The sequence below is a fragment of the Sphaeramia orbicularis genome, chromosome 12 (assembly GCF_902148855.1).
Source record: "Sphaeramia orbicularis chromosome 12, fSphaOr1.1, whole genome shotgun sequence".
Taxonomy (NCBI): Eukaryota; Metazoa; Chordata; class Actinopteri; order Kurtiformes; family Apogonidae; genus Sphaeramia; species Sphaeramia orbicularis.
In genome coordinates, this window is record NC_043968.1 from 34,173,471 (window position 1) to 34,198,769 (window position 25,299).

The 25,299-nt window shown below is 40.1% G+C and overlaps 1 protein-coding gene across 3 annotated transcripts in view; it reads left to right on the forward strand.

The window, feature by feature from the left end:
* Positions 1–24,436, forward strand: part of wnk1b (WNK lysine deficient protein kinase 1b) — a 122,390-nt gene extending 97,954 nt beyond the window's left edge. For 2 of the 3 annotated variants that reach the window (XM_030150378.1, XM_030150379.1), the window contains 18 exons: positions 74–214; positions 1,687–2,575; positions 4,230–4,558; positions 4,650–4,711; positions 5,005–5,055; positions 7,138–7,221; positions 7,319–7,355; positions 7,480–7,562; positions 8,856–9,131; positions 9,588–9,862; positions 11,433–11,508; positions 11,589–11,718; positions 12,698–12,895; positions 13,376–13,468; positions 16,595–16,636; positions 18,203–18,375; positions 18,910–18,966; positions 19,169–24,436. In XM_030150378.1, coding sequence (XP_030006238.1) covers positions 74–214; positions 1,687–2,575; positions 4,230–4,558; positions 4,650–4,711; positions 5,005–5,055; positions 7,138–7,221; positions 7,319–7,355; positions 7,480–7,562; positions 8,856–9,131; positions 9,588–9,862; positions 11,433–11,508; positions 11,589–11,718; positions 12,698–12,895; positions 13,376–13,468; positions 16,595–16,636; positions 18,203–18,375; positions 18,910–18,966; positions 19,169–19,609 — 3,437 coding nt within the window. In that variant the 3' untranslated portion in view covers positions 19,610–24,436. The remainder of the gene's footprint in view (positions 1–73; positions 215–1,686; positions 2,576–4,229; positions 4,559–4,649; positions 4,712–5,004; positions 5,056–7,137; positions 7,222–7,318; positions 7,356–7,479; positions 7,563–8,855; positions 9,132–9,587; positions 9,863–11,432; positions 11,509–11,588; positions 11,719–12,697; positions 12,896–13,375; positions 13,469–16,594; positions 16,637–18,202; positions 18,376–18,909; positions 18,967–19,168) is intronic. The other variant, XM_030150377.1, reaches the window with a different exon arrangement.
* Positions 24,437–25,299: the final 863 nt, after the last annotated feature.

Below are 25,299 nucleotides of genomic sequence, written 5' to 3' on the forward strand. Positions count from 1 at the left end.
GTCTTTGACTAAATTAACTGTAGAGACAGATTAACAGTGATGTTTTGTTTTGTTTTTTTTTCTCCAATCCCAGACACCCCCTCAAGTGCTACTGCACAAGTGGTCCATTCAGCAGGTCGTAAGTTCATTGTCAGCCCCGTCCCTGAAGCCAGACTGAAGGACCAGCTGTTTCCGTCTCCTTCATCTCCTGCTTCAGCAACACCTGCTGAAACAGGTAAAGATAATTTTGTGTTCAATGAATTTGGCAGATTACAACTGTACAGCTGATTATTATACTGATTATTTTACATGTTTTTTAACTTCCTGAACTTGCAAATCTGTTCCTGGAGGGAAAAATAAAGTAAAAACACCCTGGTAGAAAATACACAGTAAACGAATGGTTTACTTAAGACACACATTCTCTCTCTTTCTATTAGATTAAACTGTAATGTTTGCAAAAGACTGAATGTTCTCTACAAATGTAATAACACGCAGGCATTTCTTTAATTTAATAATAAAATCATTGGATTTAGTCGTAAATTTAAAACATAAATAGCTATTGGGGTTCTGGCAAAAAGTGGCACATACAGAACTGAAGCTCAGCTGCTAAATGCCCTAACACCTGAAATATTCCTTAAAGGTGCTATATGGAGCAATGTGAAGAAAGTGTAATGTATTTATTGTTTTTTTACGTACTTTTTCCAATTCTAGTATGTTTTATGTCTGATCAAATCATTATGTACCGTAAAAAACAATGTCTGTGTAGAGAGCTCAGGTTAAATTTTCCAGGAAAATATAAAGTATGTGATGTTTCTGCTCCGCTGCAGTGACAGCACCAACTACCATTAGGTTAGAAATGGAGTCCATAAGCCTGCAAGGGTGAGCAACAGGATACCAGCTGCTGTTCATTTAACAGCTACTGGTGTCGTTTCCCACAGTACATTTAATAAAAAGAAAAAAAAAATTAAAGTAGATTTTAAACATTTAACTCTGATTAAATTAAGATTGTGTTGCTATATTATCTCAGTTTGGTTTGATTAGACTGATATTCCACTGTTATATCTTCCTGAAACCCAGTAAGTAAAAGTTTTAGCCTTTTACATTAACTAATTGTCTTGATTGGAATGATGCAACAGTTTTTCAATACATTTTTATGGGATGTCCTTTGCAGTGTATAGCATTTTTTTCTTTTTCTTTTTTTTTTTTTTATTACATAAAGCTGTGAAGCTCTCGTCCCCTACAGTCAGAACCAGACAGCGTTCAGCTTCTGTGCTCCACATGTCTGGAACAAACTTCCAGAAAACCTCAGATCAGCTGAAACACTCAGTTTATTTAAAATACAGGTTAAAGACCCACCTGTTCTCAGCTGCATTTGAGCAGAGTTTTTATTCATCACTTCAGTATCTGTTTTATCTGCTTGTCTGTTTTTATTTGTTGATCTGTTTTATCTATTTATCTGATTTTTTTGTTTGTTTGTTTGTTTTTCTCATGCCTATACTTTTTATTGCTTCTGCTGTAATGCTTTTAATGTTTTAAGTAAAGCACTTTGAATTGTCTTGTACATGAAATGTGCTATATAAATAAACCTGCCTTGCCTTGCCTTACAGAGGACAAAAATGCATTTCTAGGTCTCAGTGGGGTTATTGCATTCTGAGAATCAACACGTGGGATTTTGATCTTCTATTCCCGTTCATTGTTCTTTTCCAGTTCCTCCAGTTGCAGCTGCAGCTCCCTCACAGACTCCAGTCCAAGGTTTGGGGTTGTCCCAGTCTGCTGGAGCCATCAGCTTACAACAGGCCTTCTCTGAACTCAAACAGAACCAGTTTGATGCCGGGCCCAACACCGCCCCAGCCACCATTCACTCCACCCACCCTCCTCTGCTGCCTGCGGGGGCCTCCATGTCTGCACAGACCTCCACAGTCAGTGGACCCACTCCCACTGCTGATCCTGCTGCTGGACTGGTCCCTTCTCATTTGAACCAGACACAGGAGCACACTTTAGATACCTGTCTTCCTCCTGCCTCCTCCTCCACCTCTGGGCCTCCTATCTGTCTCAGTCCTCCTTGTTCGTCCTCCCCTCCTCCTGCGGTGGTGAATCAGTCCATCCTTCAGTCACAAGCTGTGTCCCAGCCCCAGGCGCAAGCACAAATTCTGCCGCCGGCATTCACCCAGCCTCAGACCCAAGCTCCAGTCGTCAGTGGAACCTCAGCGCTACCACCCAGCATCTCCAGCACCACCCCCACGCAGATAACCTCACCCCCCTCTGCCCAAAACGTTCCCTTTGTGTCCTCCCCTCCCTCTTCTGCTGCCTTCCCACTGAATGAAGTTGCCTCCAATCATCGCTCCGTCTCCCCCTCCCCCTCCTCCTCCATTCCCTCCCTCTCCTCATCTGTCATCCCCACCACTGCCATCCCTGGCCCCCAGCTCGCTCCCTCTAGCTCCTCCCATCCCACTCCTCCCTCCTCCTCCTTATCTGTTGGGCTTCAACCTGTGACCACCAGTGTACCCTCAGTGCAGCCCACTTTGGTCCATTCTCAGCCACAGACAGCAGCGCTGCCTGGACAAACACACACACAATGTGGTGATTGTGACACAAGGTGAGATTGGTCAGTGTGTATTTTCTCCTCATTATGTCTGTTATCAAACCCCATGGGCTTTTTTTATCCTCCTAGCATATGCCCCAGAAACAGGATGTTGTCTGTCTGTCAACATTTTTTCTGGAGCATTCCAGGAAAACCATTCAGTATTTTTCTTTCTGTCTGCTGTCCATCTGTTTTGTGTACATATGATGTTGACTGATTCAAGGTGCCATTTTCTAACATTACCAGTTCTTCTGCTCTCAATAGATTTAAAGTTGCAGATGTGAAACTGGATGTTAAAAAAAAAATGTCAGGATTTTAAAATGTAGAACTTCTTTGTACAACTCTCTCCTACCAGTCCAAATCCAAACATAACATGCTGCACATTTTTAATCCCCCTCAGCCAAATATAGTGTAAGATTCTGTTGAAAGTTACTGCCCTATAATTTACATTAGATTGTCTTTGTGTAAAACTTGTTACATACATATTTATATTTGAAAGTAGTCAGATATTATAACTGCACAAGGCTGTTTCAAGTGAACACATCACCCCAACAAAGGGGTCATGTCTCCATTTGATGCCATTTGACCTTGGAAAAGTAGGTCAAGGTCAACTATTTTCAGTAGGCTTCTGCTCCATGCCAAGATGCATTCACAGTATAAATTTGGTGCAGATATGTCAGTGCATTCTTCAGCTAATGCGATTAGGTCATTGAATGAACAAACAGACAAAAAGACAGACGGACAGACGACAAAACAATTACAATACCCCTTAAGCCAGATGTTGGCTGAGGGGTAAAAAAACAAAATATAAATACTGATGACCGGATGTTATTTCATGCTATTATGGAAAACAGCACTTTTTCAAGTAGAGGAATTGCGTCACATCCACGGGACAGAATCTGATTGGTAATTTCAACTGTCAGTGACATATATAACTCACTACCTGTCTGAAAACACCTGTGATTAGACAAAATCAGGATGTCACACGATGGATTTTCTGCAGCCTGAAAACACACACAAGCAGTAGATATAGACATCTGATGTCCTCTCAGACCACTTGAACTACTATATACTGATAGGGAATTATGGAATTATTTTGGAGTCAATGAAACTAAGCTGTATTTACTAACAGGTGCCACTTGTTGATTTTATGGGGGTTTAGGAGATTTAACATCTCCTGATGGCTCTTGTTTGGTACAGAAAGAACTGTCCTTATAGAAATAGTATATGAAATGTACAGTACTGAAGACTGGTAGTAGCTGCTGACTCAGATTGAACTCTTTCAGTTGTTTATTTGGACATTTACCTACCTATGTTAGCTTACACTTTAAACAATCTGCCATTTATCTTCATCTGAAAGTTAGATTACTATGTGAATAACTTTCAGCAATTCAGATCCAAAACTATTTCAACTTTTTCTTCCGACATGTTGATTAAAGGGTTTCAGCTCATACACGTTGACAGGATATTGTGCATTTACTACAGGTCAGAATGTCATCAGTGTGTATTCCTGTATAAACAAGTCTCCGGTGCTGTTTTTATTCAGTCTCCTTCAGAAGTGATTTACTGATTCGACAGTTTTGATCTGAATACAAATGACCCTGATATCATTGAAATAGTTTCTTTAGTTTCTCAATGATTCTGAAGGACTTGGTCATGTTTTTCTCAGGTGTGAGGTGTCCACTGAGACCCAGGGCAAACCAGACGACATCCAGGCTCTGGAGAAGAAGCTGCGCTCTCTCTTCATGGACCTTGGTGGGGGGGTCTCCTCCACTCAGGGAGACCCCATAGCTGCTGACTCTGCCTTTGGGCCTTCCCCGGCAGGTACCTCCTCCCCAATGGGCCCATTGTCCACTTCCACCACATCTGTCACCACACCAGGCCCAGGCCAGGTGGTCAACCCCCCTCAGCCCCCCTCCAGCCTGGCACTGGGGTCACTTGGGTCACCTACCCCGATCCAGGGCCCCGGGACACCTATCTCCACACCTGCACAGACTGGTAAAGAGAAGATTGTGTTTCTTGTCTCGTTTTTGAGTGTGGTTGTATTTTATAATATTGGTTATTTTACTTTTTATTGTAATTTCCACAGTAATCCCTGCCTCGTCTTTTGGCCAGACCACTCCATCCAAAACCCCAGTATCCAGGGTGCCGGTGAGTGATGTACTTTTCATGTGGGTTTTTAACCACTTGTTTAAGTGTAGTCTTAATGAATGTTTTTAGATATAACTGTTAGGCTGAACTTAGAGTGAAGTCACAGGTAATATTTTTTTAGTTTCAGGCATTTAAAAGTGTTTCCTTCCTCATGACTTGCATTGCATGGACATTTCTTTTAACATTCTACACGTTGAACACTGTTTTCATAACCTCTTCTACAAATCTCTTCTTCTGTCTCTCATTTTTCTCCAACTCTTTTCCTTTTCCATCACCTTTTCCCCTGGGTTTAGGCCAGCTCTCCTCCTTCAGAACTCCTGCCATCCTTCCCTGGACTAATTCAGGTGTTTGTTTGTTTTTTTCTTATTTATGGCTGCTGTTTCTCTCGCAGTAAAACATTATGGTCATTTTGATTAGATGTTTGCATGTTGTACACTGTGTTGCTTATTATTTCTCACTGTGTCTAAGGCCACGTTCACACTGCAGGTCTCAATGTTCAACTCTGAATTCTCACAAAATTCTTATTTTTTGCATGATTGTTCACATTATAATTTAAATGCAACAGACTCATGTGTGAATAGTCTACGGTCCTGAAGTTACCAGAAGAAAGTGTGATGTCACACGCAGCACACTTAACTGTGTTAACTGAAATAAATATGGCCACACCTCCTCCAGAATTGTGATGTCTGTCACATTTCAATGACATAAAAATCAGATGAAATGCAACATGACAGTTCAGACTGAAGTCACATGGACAAACATCCAATATACCATACCAGACCAACTTTATTTATAAAGCACTTTAAAACCTTTACAGTTGGCCAAAGTGCCGAACACAAATCATAAAACAAGGGAATAAACAAGTAAAACAGTGATAACAGAAGATGCAAAGTGGGCTAAGAACAACAAAATATAACCATCATAAAACAAAGACAAATTCAAATCTAGTAAAAACAACGTAAGAGATCTAAAAAAACAAAAACAAGAAAAGCACTCGGAGAGCGCAGACCCCCGCCAAGACAGGTCGCCCCCCCCCCCCCCCGATCACCACCAAAATTTAATCATTTCTTCCTTGTGCCAGTATCAACATTTCCTGAAAGTTTCATGTAAATCCGTCCATAACTTTATGACTTATCTTGCTAACAAACAAACAAACACACAAAGCAAAGTGATCACAATACCGCCTGGCGGAGGTAACAAAAAAGCATCTCAATGATTAAAAGCCGACGACAAAAAAGTATGAGATATGTATGAGATTTAGCACCACATATCATCACCTTCCAAAAACAAAAAACAAAACTTAGTAATAATAACCAGATATTGAGTATTTGATGGCGGGGACAAAAAAGTCATTTAAAAAAAACATTCAAACACTTAAGCAATTATTTTAGGAAGGTGACTATATGAAAGTGGCCTGTGTCTAATGTGAAAAAAATCAGATTTGTGCTGTTCTGTCATTAAAAAATCAGATATGGGTCACATATGGGCAAAAAAGTCAGGTTTAGAACATTTTTTCCTGCATTGTGAACATAGCCTCACTTAAGTCCTCGCTGCAAAAACAGTTTACATCAACTTCAGTTATATCTAAACAAATTAAAATATAGCTTGAGCTACAAAGATGTATGCACCCATACTCTTAATGAATGTGAAATTCTGTCTATCAAATGTAAAAAAAAAACAAAACCTGAAAATAAAAAAAAGGAAATTAGGGTAAAATAAAGGGGGTGTTGACGGTAAAACAGTTTGGTAGGTGAATAGAAACTGGAAAAGAGGTAGAATCATGGAGAGATGAGGCTGCTGGGACTGAGTGGTAAATCAGGGCAGACAGACAGTGAACTCTCTTTAATTTCCAGACTGTTTTGTTGTGGCTGTGAATGGTGCAGTCTAAAAATAGACCTCCAATTTAAGTAGAACATCACATCCAACAGAGCATTGACTTGTACCTTTTTTATGAAAAGTCTGACCTGCCAAGTTAACAACATACACACTCTGACTATTATGTAACCCCCATGAGGAAGACTTGTCCTTTTTGATTAAGATAATCCCGCTGTAGTTGGAATGCACAAGAGATCTCCTTTTAATTATTTATTTTTTAATTGCTTTTAAAATTCCCAGGGGTAAAAATAAGTCAAGAACATCCTCTACCACCTTACCTTGTCTAACTAAGATTATGTGCTGGTGCAAAAGGCTTGGTGAAATTTAGAGGCACCAATACATCAACAACTCTGAAAAGTTGAGGGAAGAAAATGGAGAAACCATACATTGTTTGACTGCGTACAAGGCTGAGCGTATCACAGAATATAAATGCAGAGCTTCTGTGTGCTTTCAGATCATTTATGTTTTATATTGTTAATCAAATGCAGCTGTCAGACCTATTTGTGCTTACTTACTTTTCTGTTTCTAATAGTATTTCTTTATTTCACTAGTCCCAGCAGCCTCTGGAGGACCTCGATGCCCAGCTACGGAGAGCACTGAGCCCAGAGACTGTACCTATCAGCACACATACTCAAGTAAATACTCCATACTGCGTTATCTAATACTAACAGTATGTATATTTAATGATGCTGCTCATTGCTAAACTCTCTTTTTCTCTCCCCTTCACCCCAGGCCCCTCACAGCAGTATACCTTTCACCAACCAGCCAAGTATGTGTATTATATTTAGCACCTCTATTGATTTTCATCTGTTTCTTTATCCATCTGGTGTCTGTCTGTCTGTTTGTCTGTCTGTTTTTCTGTCTGGTTGATATATTTGACATCTGTCCATCAGTTCCCTTCAGTCTGGAGGAAGAAACTGTGTCCACTCCTGCTCCAGCTCCCCCTCCAGGAGGAATTAAACTGGGAAGATTTCAGGTAAAAACTTCACATACTGTCAGTATTTGTTTGTCTTTTGGTATGTTTACAAAAAACTTCTTATATTAAGATTTAGTTTTAAGCCTTAAAGACCAAGAACTATTTTTGTAATGACTTCCAAATGAAGTTTTCTCTATATATAACCTTTTGAAGCGATTTATCACTATTTATTATAACATTATCCTCTGTATTTTTTTTTTTTGTGAAAATCAGGTGTTTCCTATTTTAATTTACTGGCCATGTAGATATCTTCATAGAAGTTTGTTGTAAATTCAAAAGTTATATATTAGAACTGAGAAAAAGTGAGCTTTTTCGCAAACTATATCATTAACTGAATATAAAAACAAGCGTCTACAACCACTGTCATTTGTCAAACTAAATGGGTTTTATTTCGCAGATCATGTCATTGACTACAGAGCCTCTGAACATCTAAATAAAACACATCTGAGGCTGCTGAAAATTTAAGAAACTGTGTTTTACCTGAATTATGTAAATACATAGATAAGATTAGTGGTTTAACAGTTACTAAACATTATAGATCAGTAGATGCTTTTGGTCGCCAGTGGCTGTTTAAAGGCGTCATATTTTACTAAACCCACTTTTATTAGTCTTTGGTTCATTTATTTGTGTATTTGGACCCTAATAGTTCATAAAGTTTGAATTTGAACCCTCCAGGTGCTGCAAAGCTATCTTTATATTCATTCCAGCAAAAATCGAGTGGAGTTCAACAACCTGTTTTAATTCCTGCTTAATTTGTTACGTTTTCTAACTAGTTACGTCACGACATTTGCACATATAAGGTCAAGACTTCCGACAGAACATTTCTCCAAGTACGACATAATTGTTTGTCAGCAGCAGCGGTTGTAGTCCATACTGAAAATATGTCCAAACTTCGAGCTGATTACCTAAAATGTTCAGTTGTTGGTTGCATTAACAAACTCAAGTGGCTGAACCAACAACCTGGAGGGGGTGGGGTATGAAGTGGCTCATTTGCATTTAAAGGGCCAGCGCTCAAAACGACCTTTCTGGTGTCATTACTCAGAAATAGGGTTGAAGATGGACCTGTGGAGTTGAATTAATGAAGAATTTTGGACCCAAGCATAGCATTTACAGTTTATGTAGACCACAGGGAAATGTTTTAAAATGCAGAATTCCATTTATAAAAAGCAAAATATCACTCCTTTAAGTCTTAGAGAACTAACTGCTTAGAAAAAACATATGCAGATTTTCTTGTAGTTTCTTAAATTCCTGGACTTGCTCATTTCTTTTTCTGTCTTTCTCCTGCTTCTTTAGGTCTCATTGGCTACTGAGGAGCCCCCTGCCCAACCCCCGGCCTGCACTGAATCTTCCTCCACCACTTCCTCCTCCACCTCCTCCTCTTCCTCCTCCTCTAGCCTTTCTAGCCCAGAGAACACACTGCACAAGGCCGCAACGTCCCCCCTGAGAAGTGAAGGAGGAGGAGGACAAGGTGGAGACGTTGTGGACGGTCTCCCCCAGAAGACCTATCTATCCCCTATAAATTCCCCCTGCCCCTCCCCTAAACCCACCACAACCATTGGACGCTTCCAGGTATTCCCATGACTCTGTTTTCAGTCTTTTTGTCACTAAACATGGCTACCGTTATTTTTTTGTCTGCTATGGTATGTAAACTACCTAGCCTTTACTGCACTAGTTCTGTTTGTGTGCTTTTAATACTATTAGCATAATTTCATAGACCTATTTCTGCACTCACACAGTAGAATTAATTATCAAGTGTACCTTTCAAAGTTTAGTTAATCTTATTTAGTCATAAAAGTTCAGAGTTTTATACTTTTGTTTGTGCCTTGAAACATCCCCAAGGGGACAAATAAGGTGAATTGAATTAGAATTCTGCAATGGCACGAACAATGTCCCGCTTCTGTATAACTTGTATTGTTTTCATTGTTGTACTCATTGTTTTTCGACTTAGTTTTCTCACGCTTTCTTTGATCTTTAGCACTTACATCCGCTCAGTAGTTTATTTAATCATTTGCTCTTCTGTTTCAGGTCACTACCAACCCTGAGGCCCGTGTTGGTAGATTCTCTGTAAGTCGCGCCCAGGAGCAGAGCCTCGAACCCAAGCAGAGTCCTCCACCGGCTGCCCAGGCTTCCAACGGACCCAGTGATCCCGGTCAGGCGTTGACTCCGGACTCTGCTCACAAAGCCTCCCTGCCCAGTCTAAACAACAATAATTCCTTCAACAACTCCTACATCAGCAGCGACAATGACTCGGAATTTGAGGATGAAGACTTCAAGCGGGAAGTCAATCGCCTCCGAGAAAAGTACGATTACACTTGTGTATTTAATTACCTTTCTTATGGAGGAAGTTGTGGCCTAAATGGCTGGAGCTTGTGGCCGATGGGTTGCTGGTTTGATTCCCTGGACTGGCGAGAGAGTTGTTGGCTGATGTGTGTGTGATGCATGCATGATCTAGTGATGGGTTAAAGGCAGAAGAGAACCTTCAGTGTGTGGTGCATGTTTATGTGTGTGAACTAGGGATGTAATGATTACCGGTGTGACGATAAACCGTGGTAAAATTCCTGATGGTTAGTATTACCGTTTAAATTCTAATTATCATGATAACCATGTTTGATTACCACACTTACAACTCAAACTTGATCTGGAAAATGGTCAAACAATGGCTATAAGGTTCCATCTTTAATGCACATTTGTGTGTTTGATGTTTACATGTTAATATTTGAATGTTTCTGCCAACAGAAAGTACATTGTGCCTATTATTTTATTTGGGGTTTGTTTGTTTGTTTGTTTGTTTGTTTGTTTGGGGTATTTTTTCAAAATACAACTTGGTTAAATTATTTCAGGTTGTGTATTAGTACTTTTTGAACATTTTGAGCACATTTCAACAATATCATGATAATAATGATAACCGTGATAATTTTAGTCACAATAACCATGATATACTCAGTGCCAATGAAAACGCAACACTTGAAGATTCTTATATTTTTTTAAATCGATGAGGATTTTTATTCCATAAGCTCTTTGGAATTAATCATAGGCCATTTCTGTACAGTAAAAATAAAAAATCACATCCAAATTTGTTGACAAAAAATAAGGACAAAGAAATAAACTCAAGGACCCCCAAAACCAAAAGTCACAAAGCGGTCCCGGAGGTGCTGCAGCTCAATGTAGCGATCCTGCTGTGGCGTGGTCACACGTGCTCGTCCAGGGCGAGGTCTGTCTGCAGTTGAGCCAGTTTCTTCATGCCTCTGTTGCATCCTGACTATGGTGGACACATTGCATCCAAAACGACGCAACAGCTGCCAAGCAGAGATTCCGGCCTCCAGGAGCCCCATAGCACGGCATCTTTGGTCACGTGTCAGTCTAGGCATTGCTGAGTTATTGCAAATGATTTTGGTGCTTTTCAGCTTGCCTTTATATACAGAACATGACCACTCCTTAACTGACCATGATTCCTTAAGTTGAGCAGTTCATTGCTGAGCAATGAGAAAAACAAGTCTTATGAATGCAGACAAGTTCATTCAAGTGTGACAATAGCTCAACCCGTCTCAGGTTGTTAAGAAATTGTCTGGGATTATCTTATACAGGTGAAACTTATACATATTGATGCAGTTCAGGAACAATAAAACACATTCAAGTGTTGCGTTTTCATTGGCACTGAGTATATGAAATTTTCATTTTGTTACATCCCTATTGTGAACCCCCACTGACAAAATAAAGACTCTTAATTTCTTTAGTGCTCGTAACACCATCTTTTCACTCTTGTACCTCACCTTCCCTTCTTGAAAAGGGGACATTGAGAACTCACTAGAAAACTTGGCCCTCCTACTTCTCTTTTTGGTCTTATTTTTTATCCCTTCTTTCTACAACCAGGCACATGCTTGAGATTCAGGCCCTCCATTCCCGTCAGAAGGATGAAATCGACAGTCTTTTCACCAGGCTGGGAAAGGTAACTGACCGCCGTTACATCATCACCAGTATGCAGCATCACATTAAATAAAAACTCATTTTCCTTCTACTTTGGTGCAGGTTCCTCCGGCTGCAGTGCTCCCTCCGGTTATAGCCTTGACTGGCAGGAGGAGACGACCTACCAAAAGCAAGTCCTCAAAATCTTCCAGAACCAGCTCCACGCATGGCAGCAAAAGTCCATTACAGCCAGGTAGGACGTTACATGTTTTTCTCAGAGGTTCGGTTCACCTTAAAGGCTTAGTTGGTTTTATTTATAAGTGATTTTGTGTGGTATTTATGCATAGCCAATGTATTACCTTCAGTAGATGATGGTTGATGCAGAGAAGCAATTCAATACAGTGACTACGAATGAGAACCTCATACAACTCCACTTTAATTAATCTGTATTAACCCTACAAGTGCAATAAAATATTTTCTCACCTAATGCTAATCATTTGAGTCCATGTGGTCAGTTTTGGGTTTCATTTGTTCAGTATTTTAGATATGTCAACATTATTTGATTATTTTAGTTGTAAAACTCACCGGCCACCACACAAAAACCGGCCAGTTACAATTGGTCTGTGCATTTCTTATGCATCCAGGACAATATTGTATCCTTAAATATGTGCTGCTGAACTTTAACGTGTTTTGATTGCTGTGAGAACTGGACCACAAAATCAGTCACATTCATATCAGCATACCCTGAATAAATGAAACCAAAACACCATCATGGCTAAACAGTCACAGGAGGAGGTGAGAAGATTTGCCTCTTTTTTTGTAGCCTGGTTGAACTGATCCTTTAAAATTGCTTATTGCAGTAATTCACCACCAGAATACACATGTTAATCTTTAAGCCTAGTTCCTCTACAGTCAGGATTGTCAAAAAACATTTGGCCTAACATTACACCATTTTTGTGTTTATGCATCCGTGTGCACTTGTGTGTGTGTGTGTGTTAATCTGCATGTGGGTGTACGCTGGAGCAGGCTCGGAGCTTGAAAATTTCTGACTGCTTTCCCTGCCTGTGTCTCTTTGTGTGGTTGTGTGTGTTCGGTTGTCGATGTCCGTGCCTCTGGTGATGGGTGTCGGGTGTTTGTTTGTTATGTTTACGTGTTTGTTTGTGCGTTTGTGCCTCATGCGGTGTGTGGTTCTTCCCCTGTCCTCTCCTGCCTACGCCTTGTGCTATCTCCAGGCAGCACTTTATCCGCCCAGAGCGTCCCGACCATGTACCCTGGCCAGCTGGCTCTGTTAGCCCCAGGAGGATTAGCAGATTCAGGCAGCAGCACTCTGCTCCAGCCCCTCAAACCCTCTCCCTCCAGTGATATCCTGTGTTCAGCCTACACTAGCGAGGCGGCGCTCTCTGTGCCCAGCCTGTGTGCTCCCACCCCAGGTAGGCATGCAACTGCAAGTCGCAGGCTGCAGCAAGCCTCCAACTTACATACTTCAGTAAAAATATACTCATCAATACAGCTACACACAACTGTTGAGCTCAATAACAGTAGCACTTCATACTCTTTTTGCTTGTAAAGACACATGCATGCAGTCGTGTTGTCTTCACTCCTGCACAGCAACACACTCACGTCTTCTACTGTATCGTCCTCTAATTCTCTCTTTGTGTCTGCGATGCAGTGCGATGGCTAACTGACTGTTACATTATTCCTGTCTGTTCTCTCGTATGTCTCCTTCCTCCCTCTCATCTTTCTCCTCTGTCTGTATTTCCTTCTTTTTTGTCTTTCATGTCACCGTGTTGCTCTCTACCCTCTCATTTCCTCCCCCTCTATCTTCTTCACCTTCCACTTTGTTGCTCTCCTCTCTTATCTCCCCTCTCCATCCTCTCTCCTCTCTTATCTTCCCTCCTCCCTCTCTTCAGGCTGTGTAAAGTTCAGCTGGGGGTCGGAGCGTTTGGCCTTCAAGCCTGGCGGCAGGAGGACACGCTTTCTGAGTACGCCCTGCTTGGCTCTTTGTGTGTAACGCTTTATTTCTTTGCTCTTCTCTTTTACTTTTTTCTGTTTTATTCCTACTGTATAATTCGACAAGTCCTGGTCTCAGTGTCTTCCTGTAGGTTAGAGGGTGTCAGCACTCACATCACTGGTGTCCTGCAGAAATCTGCTGTCTCCCATAAAGTTAGAAAACCTTTAATCACAGTGGAGAAAGTAGCTGAGCAGACATATTCTTACTTTTACACTCTTTCACATCAGATAGCTTTGTCACTCTGACAGTTTAAGTGCTACTGAAGCAAAAATGTTCATATGAATCCATTTTTTTTTATTGTGTGTGTAGAGATAAGAGCTGCAGGACACAGATGATTTACATAATTATCTTTAGTCTGTAATAATAATAATAATAATAATAATAACAATAATAATAATAGTGGTAGTAGTAGTACAGTCACAGTCTTCTTACATCCCATAGCTTACTTTAGTCATAATTTGTCTAACTTCTAATCTTTTTTCTTCTTACATCTTTTCCTTCTCCCAGTATTTTTTGGACTTTCTTTGTAACTGACAAAGTAGTCATCTGTTAACTTCACATCCAGCGCCAGTTTTGTTCCCTGCCAGCTGCATTGATTGTGTAACAACATTATTGAAAGTTAGAGTATTCATTTTAGAAATGATGGAGGGACACAGTAAGCTGTTTACTCTCATCATAATCTTTCTGAATGCCATTTGAAGTGTACCAGCTAAGTGGAATTCATCCAATGATGTGAGCTATCTGCTTATAAAACAGCAGTGGTACTGGCATATTACTGTTTGTTTTTTTTCCAATTTGAGTCTGTTTTTCCACATTTTACTCACTACAAATGATCAAGTGAACATAACATAAAGTTGAAAAGTGGCAGAAAAGACAGAAGTTAAAGTTCATACTGGATTTGCTCATAGTTTCATTGTGTTTTGGTTTAGGTTGTAGTTATTTAACTTTGTATGAAACTTAATTTCTAACCTAATCGATCATTAATTTGCCCCGAGATGATATAGTTTTGTTTGTTTAGAATCCTTAAACTTCATCTGTGTGAAAACCAACAGACTAACATAGAAAGACATATTCAGACCTAATGACTTGATGGTTTCTGTCAGACAGTATTATTTTCATTTGGAAACTGTTCTTATTCCCTTTTTTTTCCCTTAAGTGTGACAGTTCTTTGGTTTGAGCACAGTTCTGTTTAAATACTGTGCATCAGTTCATACTTATTTCTTATTCATTTTTCTTAAAGTATGTTTTATAATAATATTTAGAGTTGATGAAGTGATTCATGCTTGATAAGGGGAAATCTATGAATGCTTCTGAACCCTCTGCAGCTCAAACCCATCCTCTCCCTTCCTTCTCTCCCTTCCTCACTCCCGGTCCTCACCCCCACTCTTCCTCACCCGTCCACCTGAGCCAGGAGGGAGGGGGGGCAGACCTGGGTCTCTGATGAACTGGCAGTTTAGGAAGAAAAGTTAGATTACACTGGCATTATAAGCACATTAATGATCTTGGATTTTTATTGAATCTAATTTGGACCCAGTTCTGGTATGGCCTTGTGAGCTGTAGAGTGGACTCAGAACCAGGGGTTGGTTACCCATAACATCTGTAATATGCAGGCAAGACTTTGAGAGAGTGTGTGAAGTCTGTTTCTGTAAAAGTGTTGTCACATACAGAACACATACAGTCAAGTCCATAAGTATGATGACAGTGGCACTAATTGGTCACATGTGGACATGAAGCTGCTTGTCAGTCAGTTTGTCCCATAGTTTGCCCCCAAAAAATGGTTGTAATTTCTAATTGGTTAATGCAGTATTTTTACGAAGTGGCTACTGACACAGTACTGTGGCACAAAATATCAGTTTGTCTATTACCACAGAGCCAATCAGTGCCCTCGTAATATCATGTCTAGACTGGTAACTTGTTACAGCCTGAAAAGTCCCAAGACAGTCAGATGGCAAAGAGGTCACATTTGGAAACAGTGGAGATTTAGCTCAGTCAGTAATGTATTGAACTGCAATGTAGAAGGCTTGGGTTCAATACCTGGTCAATGTAGCATTTTTTTTTTTTTTTTTTTTTTTTCCCCCTGAAGATTTTCAAGTGGGAGCAGGGGTAAATCTGACATTGAAACAAATCTACCACTGGGACAATGTTCAGAGTGCAGAATTCAGACTACAGCACTGAATACACTGAGCTGACACAGAACTGAAAAGTCAAATAGCACACTGCCACATCTAACATGTAGCTCCGCCCACCTTCTTCATGGTACAGAGCACAGAACACCATAAAACATAGAGAGCATTTACAACAATAATTCCACTCTTTACTATATACTATCACTAATTTGTCATTTCTTCCATCAATTGCCACAGTACTGTGGTCGCAAAATGCACAAAAGAATGCACTGAAGTATATGCCATATATCACCACAGTACTGTGGCAACAAGAGGCAAATGAGTTCATGAAACAGTATCCATGATTGGCTCTAGTACAAATGCTAACATTTGATTGGCTCTGTGGCAATAGCCATTGGCATATTTTTATCAAACCCCTTGAATTTAAGCTGAAAGTCCAAACGCTTCCATCCCATCTTGTTGGCTTCTTTTCAGATCCACTGTGATGGTGAACAGAGGCAAGAATACTGTCTAAATACTTGACTGACTGTAGTTTTGAGCCGATTTTACAGTGTCGGTACTCTAATTTTAATAAGAATAACTGTCAAATGTTTTATATTGTAAATTCCTCTGGTCTTGTCAACGGGAGCCTCTTTACTCAGTTGTTCATATGAGTAAAGACACCGGCATAGTGACATCTGTGGTCAGCCTTGTTCACAGTGCATGCACATACTGTATCACACACAACAGCGTCATTTTCTTCCTGTTGTACATTAAGAATATGTAGATGCGTACTTGCATTTTTGCTTTAAGGGTCATGATGCATTGTGAGGCAGGTTCTGATTTCAGTGTCCAGATGTTACTCGGCTGCTCAACCCCTAACTGATGTGCACTGATGACCTACGGTGTGAATAGTCATAACAGGATGCATTGTGTTTGGTTGTCGGGTGTTGTGGGTGGGTTTAACTCTGACTTTCTCCCAATCCTCCAATCGTTGTCTTCGGGCCACACAGGGAAGATGGTGAAAAAAGTCTGCCCCTGCAACCAGCTCTGTAGTAACTATCTCTCTTTTTCGTCTTTCCTCCCTCTCTCCATCCATCTCCTTCTCCATTCCTGCACTTGCTCCCACCCCTGCCCCCGCCCCCGCCCCCGCCTGCCCTCTGATGCACTTTAGATCGAAACTCCACCCCTCAGGAGCCGATACAGTTCAAGTCAGTTATTTCAGTAACTTCACCTATCGGGAATCTTTCAATTTGTGTTTCTCGAGATGATGCTCTGGTTAATAAAATATTAGAGAAAGCTGATTTAAGGACTGAAATGACTGACCTGAACAGTCGTCACAGGACGTGCATGAACTTGTAACCACAAAGACACACTAACACTGAGCAGCTGTTGACCACTCTGTCATGGAAACCACCGCTGCCTCCTCCCTCCTTCCCTTCTCCTGTCTCATCAAGGCATGTGATCTGGACTGCATTGCCCAGAATTCCATGCTGCTGAAGTCAGTCATGACTCAGCCTCTCCTCATTCTTATTTTCCTCCATTTTATTTAGCATGACAAGACAGTTTTTGTCAGACGAACTGTATGATTAGCTTTTTATTGGCTAATCCCTGCTTATTGTGTCTTTTCTTATGTCATGTACAGTGATGAGAAATATTTAATTTACAAGATAATCCATTTCATTTTGGATTGTGGTTCCCTCTGTCTGCAAAGGAAATGCAGCTGATTATTTTAATAAAAGAATAACATAAATTAAATCTGGACAGAAAAGTCATGGTAATATTGGTATATAGAAAAATGCATTGTTTAATACTGCAGACCCTATTAATCCTACTTTTTTCTTTTGCCTTCCTCTGATAAATATAATAAAGATGTGTTTTTATGAAAGACAAGCACAGATTTGTCTTTTTTGCATTATTAGTTGAATTGAAATCTTTAACCTTAATGGGAGACTGAACCAGCAGAGGAGTGAATGCCTTTTTAATTTCCTCTTGCAAAACACTTACATGAATAAGTAAAGTCTCATGTAGAACGTGGCATGTTTATGATGCATTAGCTTAACTGTAACAGAAGTTTTGTAGCAGAGCTGGCCAGTTTGTGCTGTGTGTTTTATTCCTGCAGTGAGCTGACCATAGTGAGTTATTACTGAGGGCTGGCAAAAAGCTATTGATTTGCTGTAACAGAACTTGATCGCCATCTAAAGGGCAAAACAAGAACAGCTACAAGAGGGGAAGTCTGATGTAGAGCATGGATCAGTGTGTAGGAAACATTACACTGTGTAACTTATGTAAGACTGCAGGAGTAGTTAAATAATGCAGATTGATGACATAGTTACTGTCAAATGAGTCATAGTTCTGCCTTTGAAGTTGACTCGTGCTTAATTTTTTAAGTTTGTATTTCATTTTCCATCATTGCAGCTTAACGATATGAGTCTGTGACCTTAGTGAGACACTGTCCTGCCCTGAAACTCTAACATAGTTTCCTGATCGGCCTGCTCTTATCATGGTCTAAACAGAACCTACATTTACATTCATCCAGATAACATCAGTTCCATGCAGTTATTTAAACAGTCCTGTATCTTATGTTCTCTATTCTCCACCTCCTCTGTCTTTCCTCACAGGGACCAATAGTACCAACGCAGTGAGCGGTTCAGGTGGTTTGGGTCAGAGCCAGGGAGGTTCTCAGTGTCTGGCCCCAAACATAACGGCCCCCCACCAGAGGAAAGGCACCTTCACAGATGACCTCCATAAACTGGTGGACAACTGGGCCAGAGACGCCATGAACCTCTCACAGGTTTACCCGCTTATTCTGATTCATCTGAGTAGGAGTTGATCTGACTCTTGATTCAGCAGCTCCTTTGTTTAGTTTCCCAGGCATGAAGACAAGTAGAAGCAAGGACCAAATGGTAGTTTGTTAAAGCCAAAAGGAGATTAAACAAATGGTCAGACCTGACTAACATTTGGCTGATGGGATGTTTCAAAGTCCCTGCCACGTCCTGTGTCCATCTGACACGTTGTGTTTGTTTACACTAGAAGTAACTCACAGTCCCAGTGTTGTAAATTCATTTATGCTCAAGAATTGCTCAGCCAAAGTTGTTTTGTTTTGTGGTCTGATGGGTGATCAGTAGGTTTGGTGTTTGCCACAGTTTTTTTACTTTTGACATAAGAATGTTGGCTTCATGTTGTTTCTAGTAGTTGTAGCTGACTGTTAATATCTTGTAGTTTGTGATTTTTACTGGGCACTGAGCCTCTCCCACAACCTCTCACATTGAATTGTTGTGTTCAGTAATCTTACGTACAAGTGAGTAAACACTGAACTGTTTTTCAGGGTAAGAGGAGTGCCAAACAGCTGCAGCAGGCTCCAGCACAGGGACACAGCTATGAGGTGAGACTAAAAACACAAACAGCTGACAGAGTCACAAACAAACTCAGATACATACACGTTAGATTTAGAAAAAACACCTTTACTATTGTATTAATGTGTACTTTTTTCAGGATGAAACTTTGTTGAACATTATCCTATGTGATTTGTATGTATCTGCCATTGAATGCCATTTGTTTCTTGATCCAAACTGTGTTCCCTTCAGGTTATTCAGTCCGCCAGTCTGGGCAGGAAGTACTCGGCTCCCAGCCAGTTGTGTCCCAGCAGTATGGGAGGCTCCGCCCACCTCCCCACAAACCCCACCACTGCTACCTCTCTGGCCGCCCGCAAGGGCTCGCTGTGCCACTCCCCTGCCTCCCAGACTCCCCCCCAGCCCCAGCCTCCCCAGTTTATTCACTACACTCCCACAGCCGCATACAGCGCACAGTGGTCTGGTCCAGCTCACAGCATGTCAACCCCGCACCAGGCCCCAGCACAGCCCGGGCCCCTACTGGTCAGCACATCCCAGCCCCTGGGCCCCTACCCATCTGCTACTAGTGGGCAAGGCCAGATTCCTGCACAAGGGCCCCTCCAGGCTTTCCATTTCACCAACGCTTTGCAGAAGTCAGTCAGCAACCCGGGAGGACCCAACCTGAGGACCACGTAGGGTTGGGGATGAGGGCTGGTTTGATCCATATCCGAGTGGAGTGGAGTGGAGTAGAGTAGAGTGAGAGCTGGATTTTCCAAGACAAAAGGAAATAAAAAGGCCTCTGTTACCATCTGTGTGTGTGAGAAGATGACATAGACACACAATCCCCTTTCTGCTGTGCATGACTGTGGGTTTCTGAAAGCCAGCCAAACACTCAAGGATAAAGGAAAAGACTTGTGTGCAATGTTAAGAGGCCAAAGAGGAGTGGGGTTGGTGTTAATAACATCAGTGTGTAAGGTGTAGTGTATAGGCTTTAATGGTTCTATTTCATGCTCTGAAGTGAATATAAAGGCGGATCGCACAATCATCCATGCTACATGGTGGAGGAGAGATAGAACATAAAACAGAGGGGGAGGGAAGCGGTGGTCAGTTTTAGCCTTTGTGTCCATCTGCACTTTTATCACAAGCATACATAAATGCACCTTGTTTGTTGAATTGGTGTAAAAGTATGTGGGCACTCAATAAAGAGGTAGCAGGTGGACACAAAGCGGAGCAGGCTGACCATCATATGAAAGGTAGAACACTTACACTTCAGTGTCAACATCAAATGATGCACATCACACAAGTGTGCATGAGGCTATATCACTCTTAAACTGAGCAGCAGTAATGTTTTTGACTACCAGTTATCAGTTTGCATTTTCACACTTAATGCTTACAGGAAATGGGAGCAAATTAAAATAATGATAAATCGGTTTATCTTTATGGTCACTTATTTTTACAGTATTCGTGAAGTCATTTTCTTTCTAAAATCAGTTCAAAGCACAAAAATGTCAAGAACAAATACAACGCTCATTTGGAGCTAAACTGACCTTGAGTTTGGTTTAGAGGTGGTGTAGCCCAGCGCTTGGTGTGGTTTTGATATGTTAGCTTCTCCTGGATGCAGGAAAAACAGTAGATAAAGTGATAAGAGAGGTGATAGTGGGAGCAGCAACTGAGTATGTCAAATAACACCTCACCTGTTTCCTCATGTGCTTATCTTCAACCTGCCGTGTGCAGCCTTGATGGCGTACTAAATGGAAATAGAGAGGCCTCTGCACACCAAACGCCTCTTCAACATCACAACTCCACCTCTTCCCCCATCCCTCTCTCCACCTCTCTGTTGCCATTTGAAGCAATAACAGCAGAAACCTTTTAGAGAAACATGAGAGCTAAAGAACTCTGTATGAAAAAGTGGCCTTGTTATCAGAATAATATCAGAGTCCGTGTACAGTTTGTATCTGTTAATTTTATGATGATTCCATTTTCTGTTCTGTTAGTTTTTTGTTATGTTGGATTTCTTTTGCTTGCTGCCAGCTAGCAGTCTCACACTCACAAACACACACATTCTCAGAGGCGTAGCAGCCATTCAACAGACAGATTTATAGACTAATGCCTCTTTTTAGTGTCATCATTAGGCTGGTTTCAACATTTGGGTTGAAATGATTATAATGTACATTATTATCATTGTTATTTTGTTGTTAATGATTATTATTCTGTTTAAAAAGAAACAAAACAAAAACGTGTTCTGTCAATGGACCTGTTATACTTGCACATCGGTGTACGATGTGGAAACACTGTGATTATTGTTGTTTATTATTAGCAAATGTTGTTGGACAACATTAGTTTTAGAGTGAAATATCACGAATTAAAAAAACAAAAACATACAGAGAACCGTTTGGGGTCCTTTCACTTTCAATTCACTGCCTTCAGTAAATGGATTATTATCGTAATGTGAAAATTGAAACCTCCTTTTGTCCATACATGTCCTTACATCCAAACACTAAGGACATATTCCAAAGCAAATGCCTTACCAACAATGAATCAACTGCAGTTCAGTCTTTATAACTGACTGAATTGAAAGTTGAAACTGACCTCCAAGCTGGGTTTATAAAGACAAACCGGAGTGAACGGCAGGATAGTCGATATTTAGATAATAAAGTAATGCTAGCTATTTTTTTCTTAATACAGTACTTATATATCAGACACTTTAAATAGCCCTCCTCTTCCCTTTCTCCCCTGGTTTTGTTAGATGAATGTGAATGTATAAACCAATGGTGTCCATTTTAATGTACTTGAAGAAACGTCTATTATTTCCGCTCTCTTTGCATCCCCTGAAACCCCGCCCCCCCTCCCCCTAGAGCCTCTAGTGAACACTGGAGGGACTTACTAGTGCCTTGCATCCTTCCTGTTGCTTCTTCTGTCTGGGTTCAAGGACTTGGGTTAAAGTTATCACACCTGACACCAGTGTAGTGTTGGATAGTCACTTTGGAGTTGGTTCGACCTGGTTGCTTGTGGAGCAGGCATGCAGTAGATTGGTGCGTAATGATGGCTGTTGTTTAGCTGCAGTGTGTGTAGTTTGTGGTTAATTCACTTTAATTTAAAAGATTCAAGTGTGTGTTTATGCCAAAATTTGACATGCCAAAACATTTTTCCCATACTGGATTAAAAAAAAAGATAATCACTAACTGCATAGCTTTACCCTTTAAAGTGATGAAAAGATGAAGTGACCCTAACTCTGCTGCCATCGAAACCAATGAGACAAGTGAGGACAATGGACGAGGCCACCTTTTAAAGTCAGTGTTTTCTTTTTTCTGTGAAGTGAGACCTGATGAGATCTGGCTGTGTGGCCTAGTTAACACCACCTACAGGTAAAAGGATTGAGAGAACATGAGAGGAATTTATCAGTGCCGTTTTTTGGTTTTTCAGGGTTTTAAACATAGAGACGGGGAGAACCAGGGTGAATATGTTTTTTTCAGTTTTATGGAGGGAGTTGTTGAAGATTGTAATTGAAGCTTGGACCACTCTGTACTTTAGAGGCACTGGCCCAGGTGCAGCATACAGTCAGCAGAGGACGCATTGACATAAAGCTTTTTCTCATGACCGTTCAGCTTTATGTTTCAGCACTGAAACTGACGCTGAGTGCACAATAAACAACCCAAAATGCAATGATGTCCTACTTGCACTGTCATTTGAGGTTAAGTTAGTGAGAAAGCGATGCTGTGGTCTAAATGTCCAGCTGGTTGTAAAACAGTGAACGCCTCATGCTAATACCAGATTAATACATATTTATGCACAAATTTCTACTTGATTTTTGCCAATTGTTTTGTTCAATAAAGGTACATTTACCCTCCATGAATTAGGAGTGAAATAACCGCAATTTAGACATTAACCTGACAGAGAAAGAACACCATCCCTGTGCGTTGTCATCAGTCAGGGTGTTTTAACAGACATGAACTTTAAGTACAGACCGAGACTGGCCTTGACCACAGTTAAAGATGTCAGCTATCTTACCTTTAAAAACAAAAATCATCATTTATCAGGCCAGCAGCACCGTCTTTTACCCATCTGATCGGTAATGCCTCCTCATCTGAGAATTGCTGCTAATGGGCAAAATGTTTTCTCCTTCACTTTTCCACATTAAGGTTATTATAAAAGTGGTCGAGGGGATTGTGAGGCGTGAATGGCTTTGTTAACGGTTGTGATGGTTGTTGATTGTAATGCCGGTGATGAATGATGGTGGTTGTAGATTCAAGGCCTTTGACAAACCCTGTCCTGTTTCTGTTTTCATCTAACAAATGAAACATATCTGGTACAAACTTTAACATTCTCTCTCTTTTCTTAGCTGGGAGTGGGTGTTCCATTTAAAAACCTGTTACTTTGTAAAATTTGTATAAAAAAAAAATTTGCTTTTGCCTGTTTTGTGATATTTCTCATTTCTCATGAATAATAATGCAATGTTTTTACTACTAGGTAAGTTTGGTTGAAGCTGTGAATAATCGTTGAGCCACTTTGCTTTAGTTCTGTCTTTACATTTATCCTGATTTGAGAAGTCAGAGTTTTAATGATGCCACCAACCCAGTGCCATTTGACTTCCTGAGTAGAAAAGTGGAAACATCAGGTGAAGAATAAGGAGCATATTGACCTGCTTTTACTCACTGGAGCTGTTTTGGTTTCCACATAACATCCTGGATTTGTCACTTCGTAGCTGCTCGAGCCTTAAATGATTTCCACAGCAGATTGATGTTTTTTTGTGTGTCTCTGTTGCATAATTACTTCTACAAATGGAACATTTACTGTGCAGCCACAAAAGAAATCTTATGGAAAGTTACACTATCAAACTCTGATTTAGAGTCAAACATCCTTCTAGTTTATTGTGAAGTTTTTTATGTTAAAGTGGAGTGCTCTTACTGTGAAACTCATCCAGTGTGGGCTCTCTTATTGTGAAGTTTTCCTGATGTTTAAGTGGAAACATAAGATTCTTTCTCTGGTGAAGCAATAGTAGTTTTAATTCAGTCATATTAGAATTAGATTCAGATTTTGTCTGTGTTTTCACAGTTGTTGCCTGTTCAGGAATCACTTACCCTTTATGCTTGTACTGTATAAAGTGTCCACATGTTTAAAAAAAAAAAAAAAAAAAAGAAAAAAAATGCATTTCAGTTCAGCAACAACAACACACAGAGACGAATAGATTCATTCAGTGCATCTTCTTGCTGTTTCATGTAGCCTGCTCCTGTGGAATGACATCGAGTCTCGAGCACAGCAATATGTTAATTCTGTTTTGTTTTTTTTTTTGTTTTTTTTATTTCTCACTTATTTTACCTGCAGTTCAGTGTCTCTAGAAGCACCTAACTTAATTCAGTGGTTTCATTTTCTGTATTGTGTTTGAAATTGTACAAAAGTGGTCGGGTTAAAACAATACATATGGTTGAATGAAAGAAAAAAAACACAAAATGTAGATGTAGGGAGTCATCGGCAGCCTTTAATGGTATGTTTTGCACTAAGTATAGAGTGTTCAAGCTTCATAATAAAAAAAAAATCTTTGCGCTCCAATACAAGGAAATTTGTTACTTTATTTGTAAAAACTTAATAAATAAAAGTTGTTTAAATGAATGGATGTGGATTGACTTGTTTTTTTTTAAAAGGGAAACTGTATTCTGTATATCCAGATATAATATTTTATCTAGAATATTGTCTTTTCAACAGGAGTAAGTGCAGTTAAGACAAAAGTGTGTGTACACAAAACACAAAGATGAGACAGTCACATAAACAGTACAAGCACTTATTTTGAAGAGCACATTTGCATGATACAGCAGCTAAAAATGCTTCCACTATATCGATATAAAAGGAACAAGATACAACTTTAAGATGATTTTTCTTAATTCACAGCAACAAAGTCATATAATCCACATGTGATCTTTTGATTTAGGCCTGAACATAAAGGATTTAATCAGATAAAACTCATTTGCCTCTAAAATTAAAAAAAAAAAAAAAATCATACAGAGATTTGTCTATTTGTCCTTTAACCCATAAAGACCCAAAGACCCGCCGGTGACTAAAAACATCTTCACATCTGAACTGTTTAATACCTGTTGATCCATTAATCCTATCAATCCCTGTAAATAATTGGTGTAAAATACAGTTTGTCATCTTTTCATTGTCATCAGATATGACCCATTTGGATATTCAGAGGCTCTGTAGTGAACATGGAAACACCATCATCTTCTACAACATTGATTCAAAAGTAAAACCCATGGAGTTGAATTAATGACAATGGATGGACACACTGGATTTATACTCAGTTAACTATATATTTTACCAAAAAGGTCACTTTTTCTTCAATTTTCTGTTTCTGATATAATAACCCTCAACTTTACTCTGATCTTTTATGA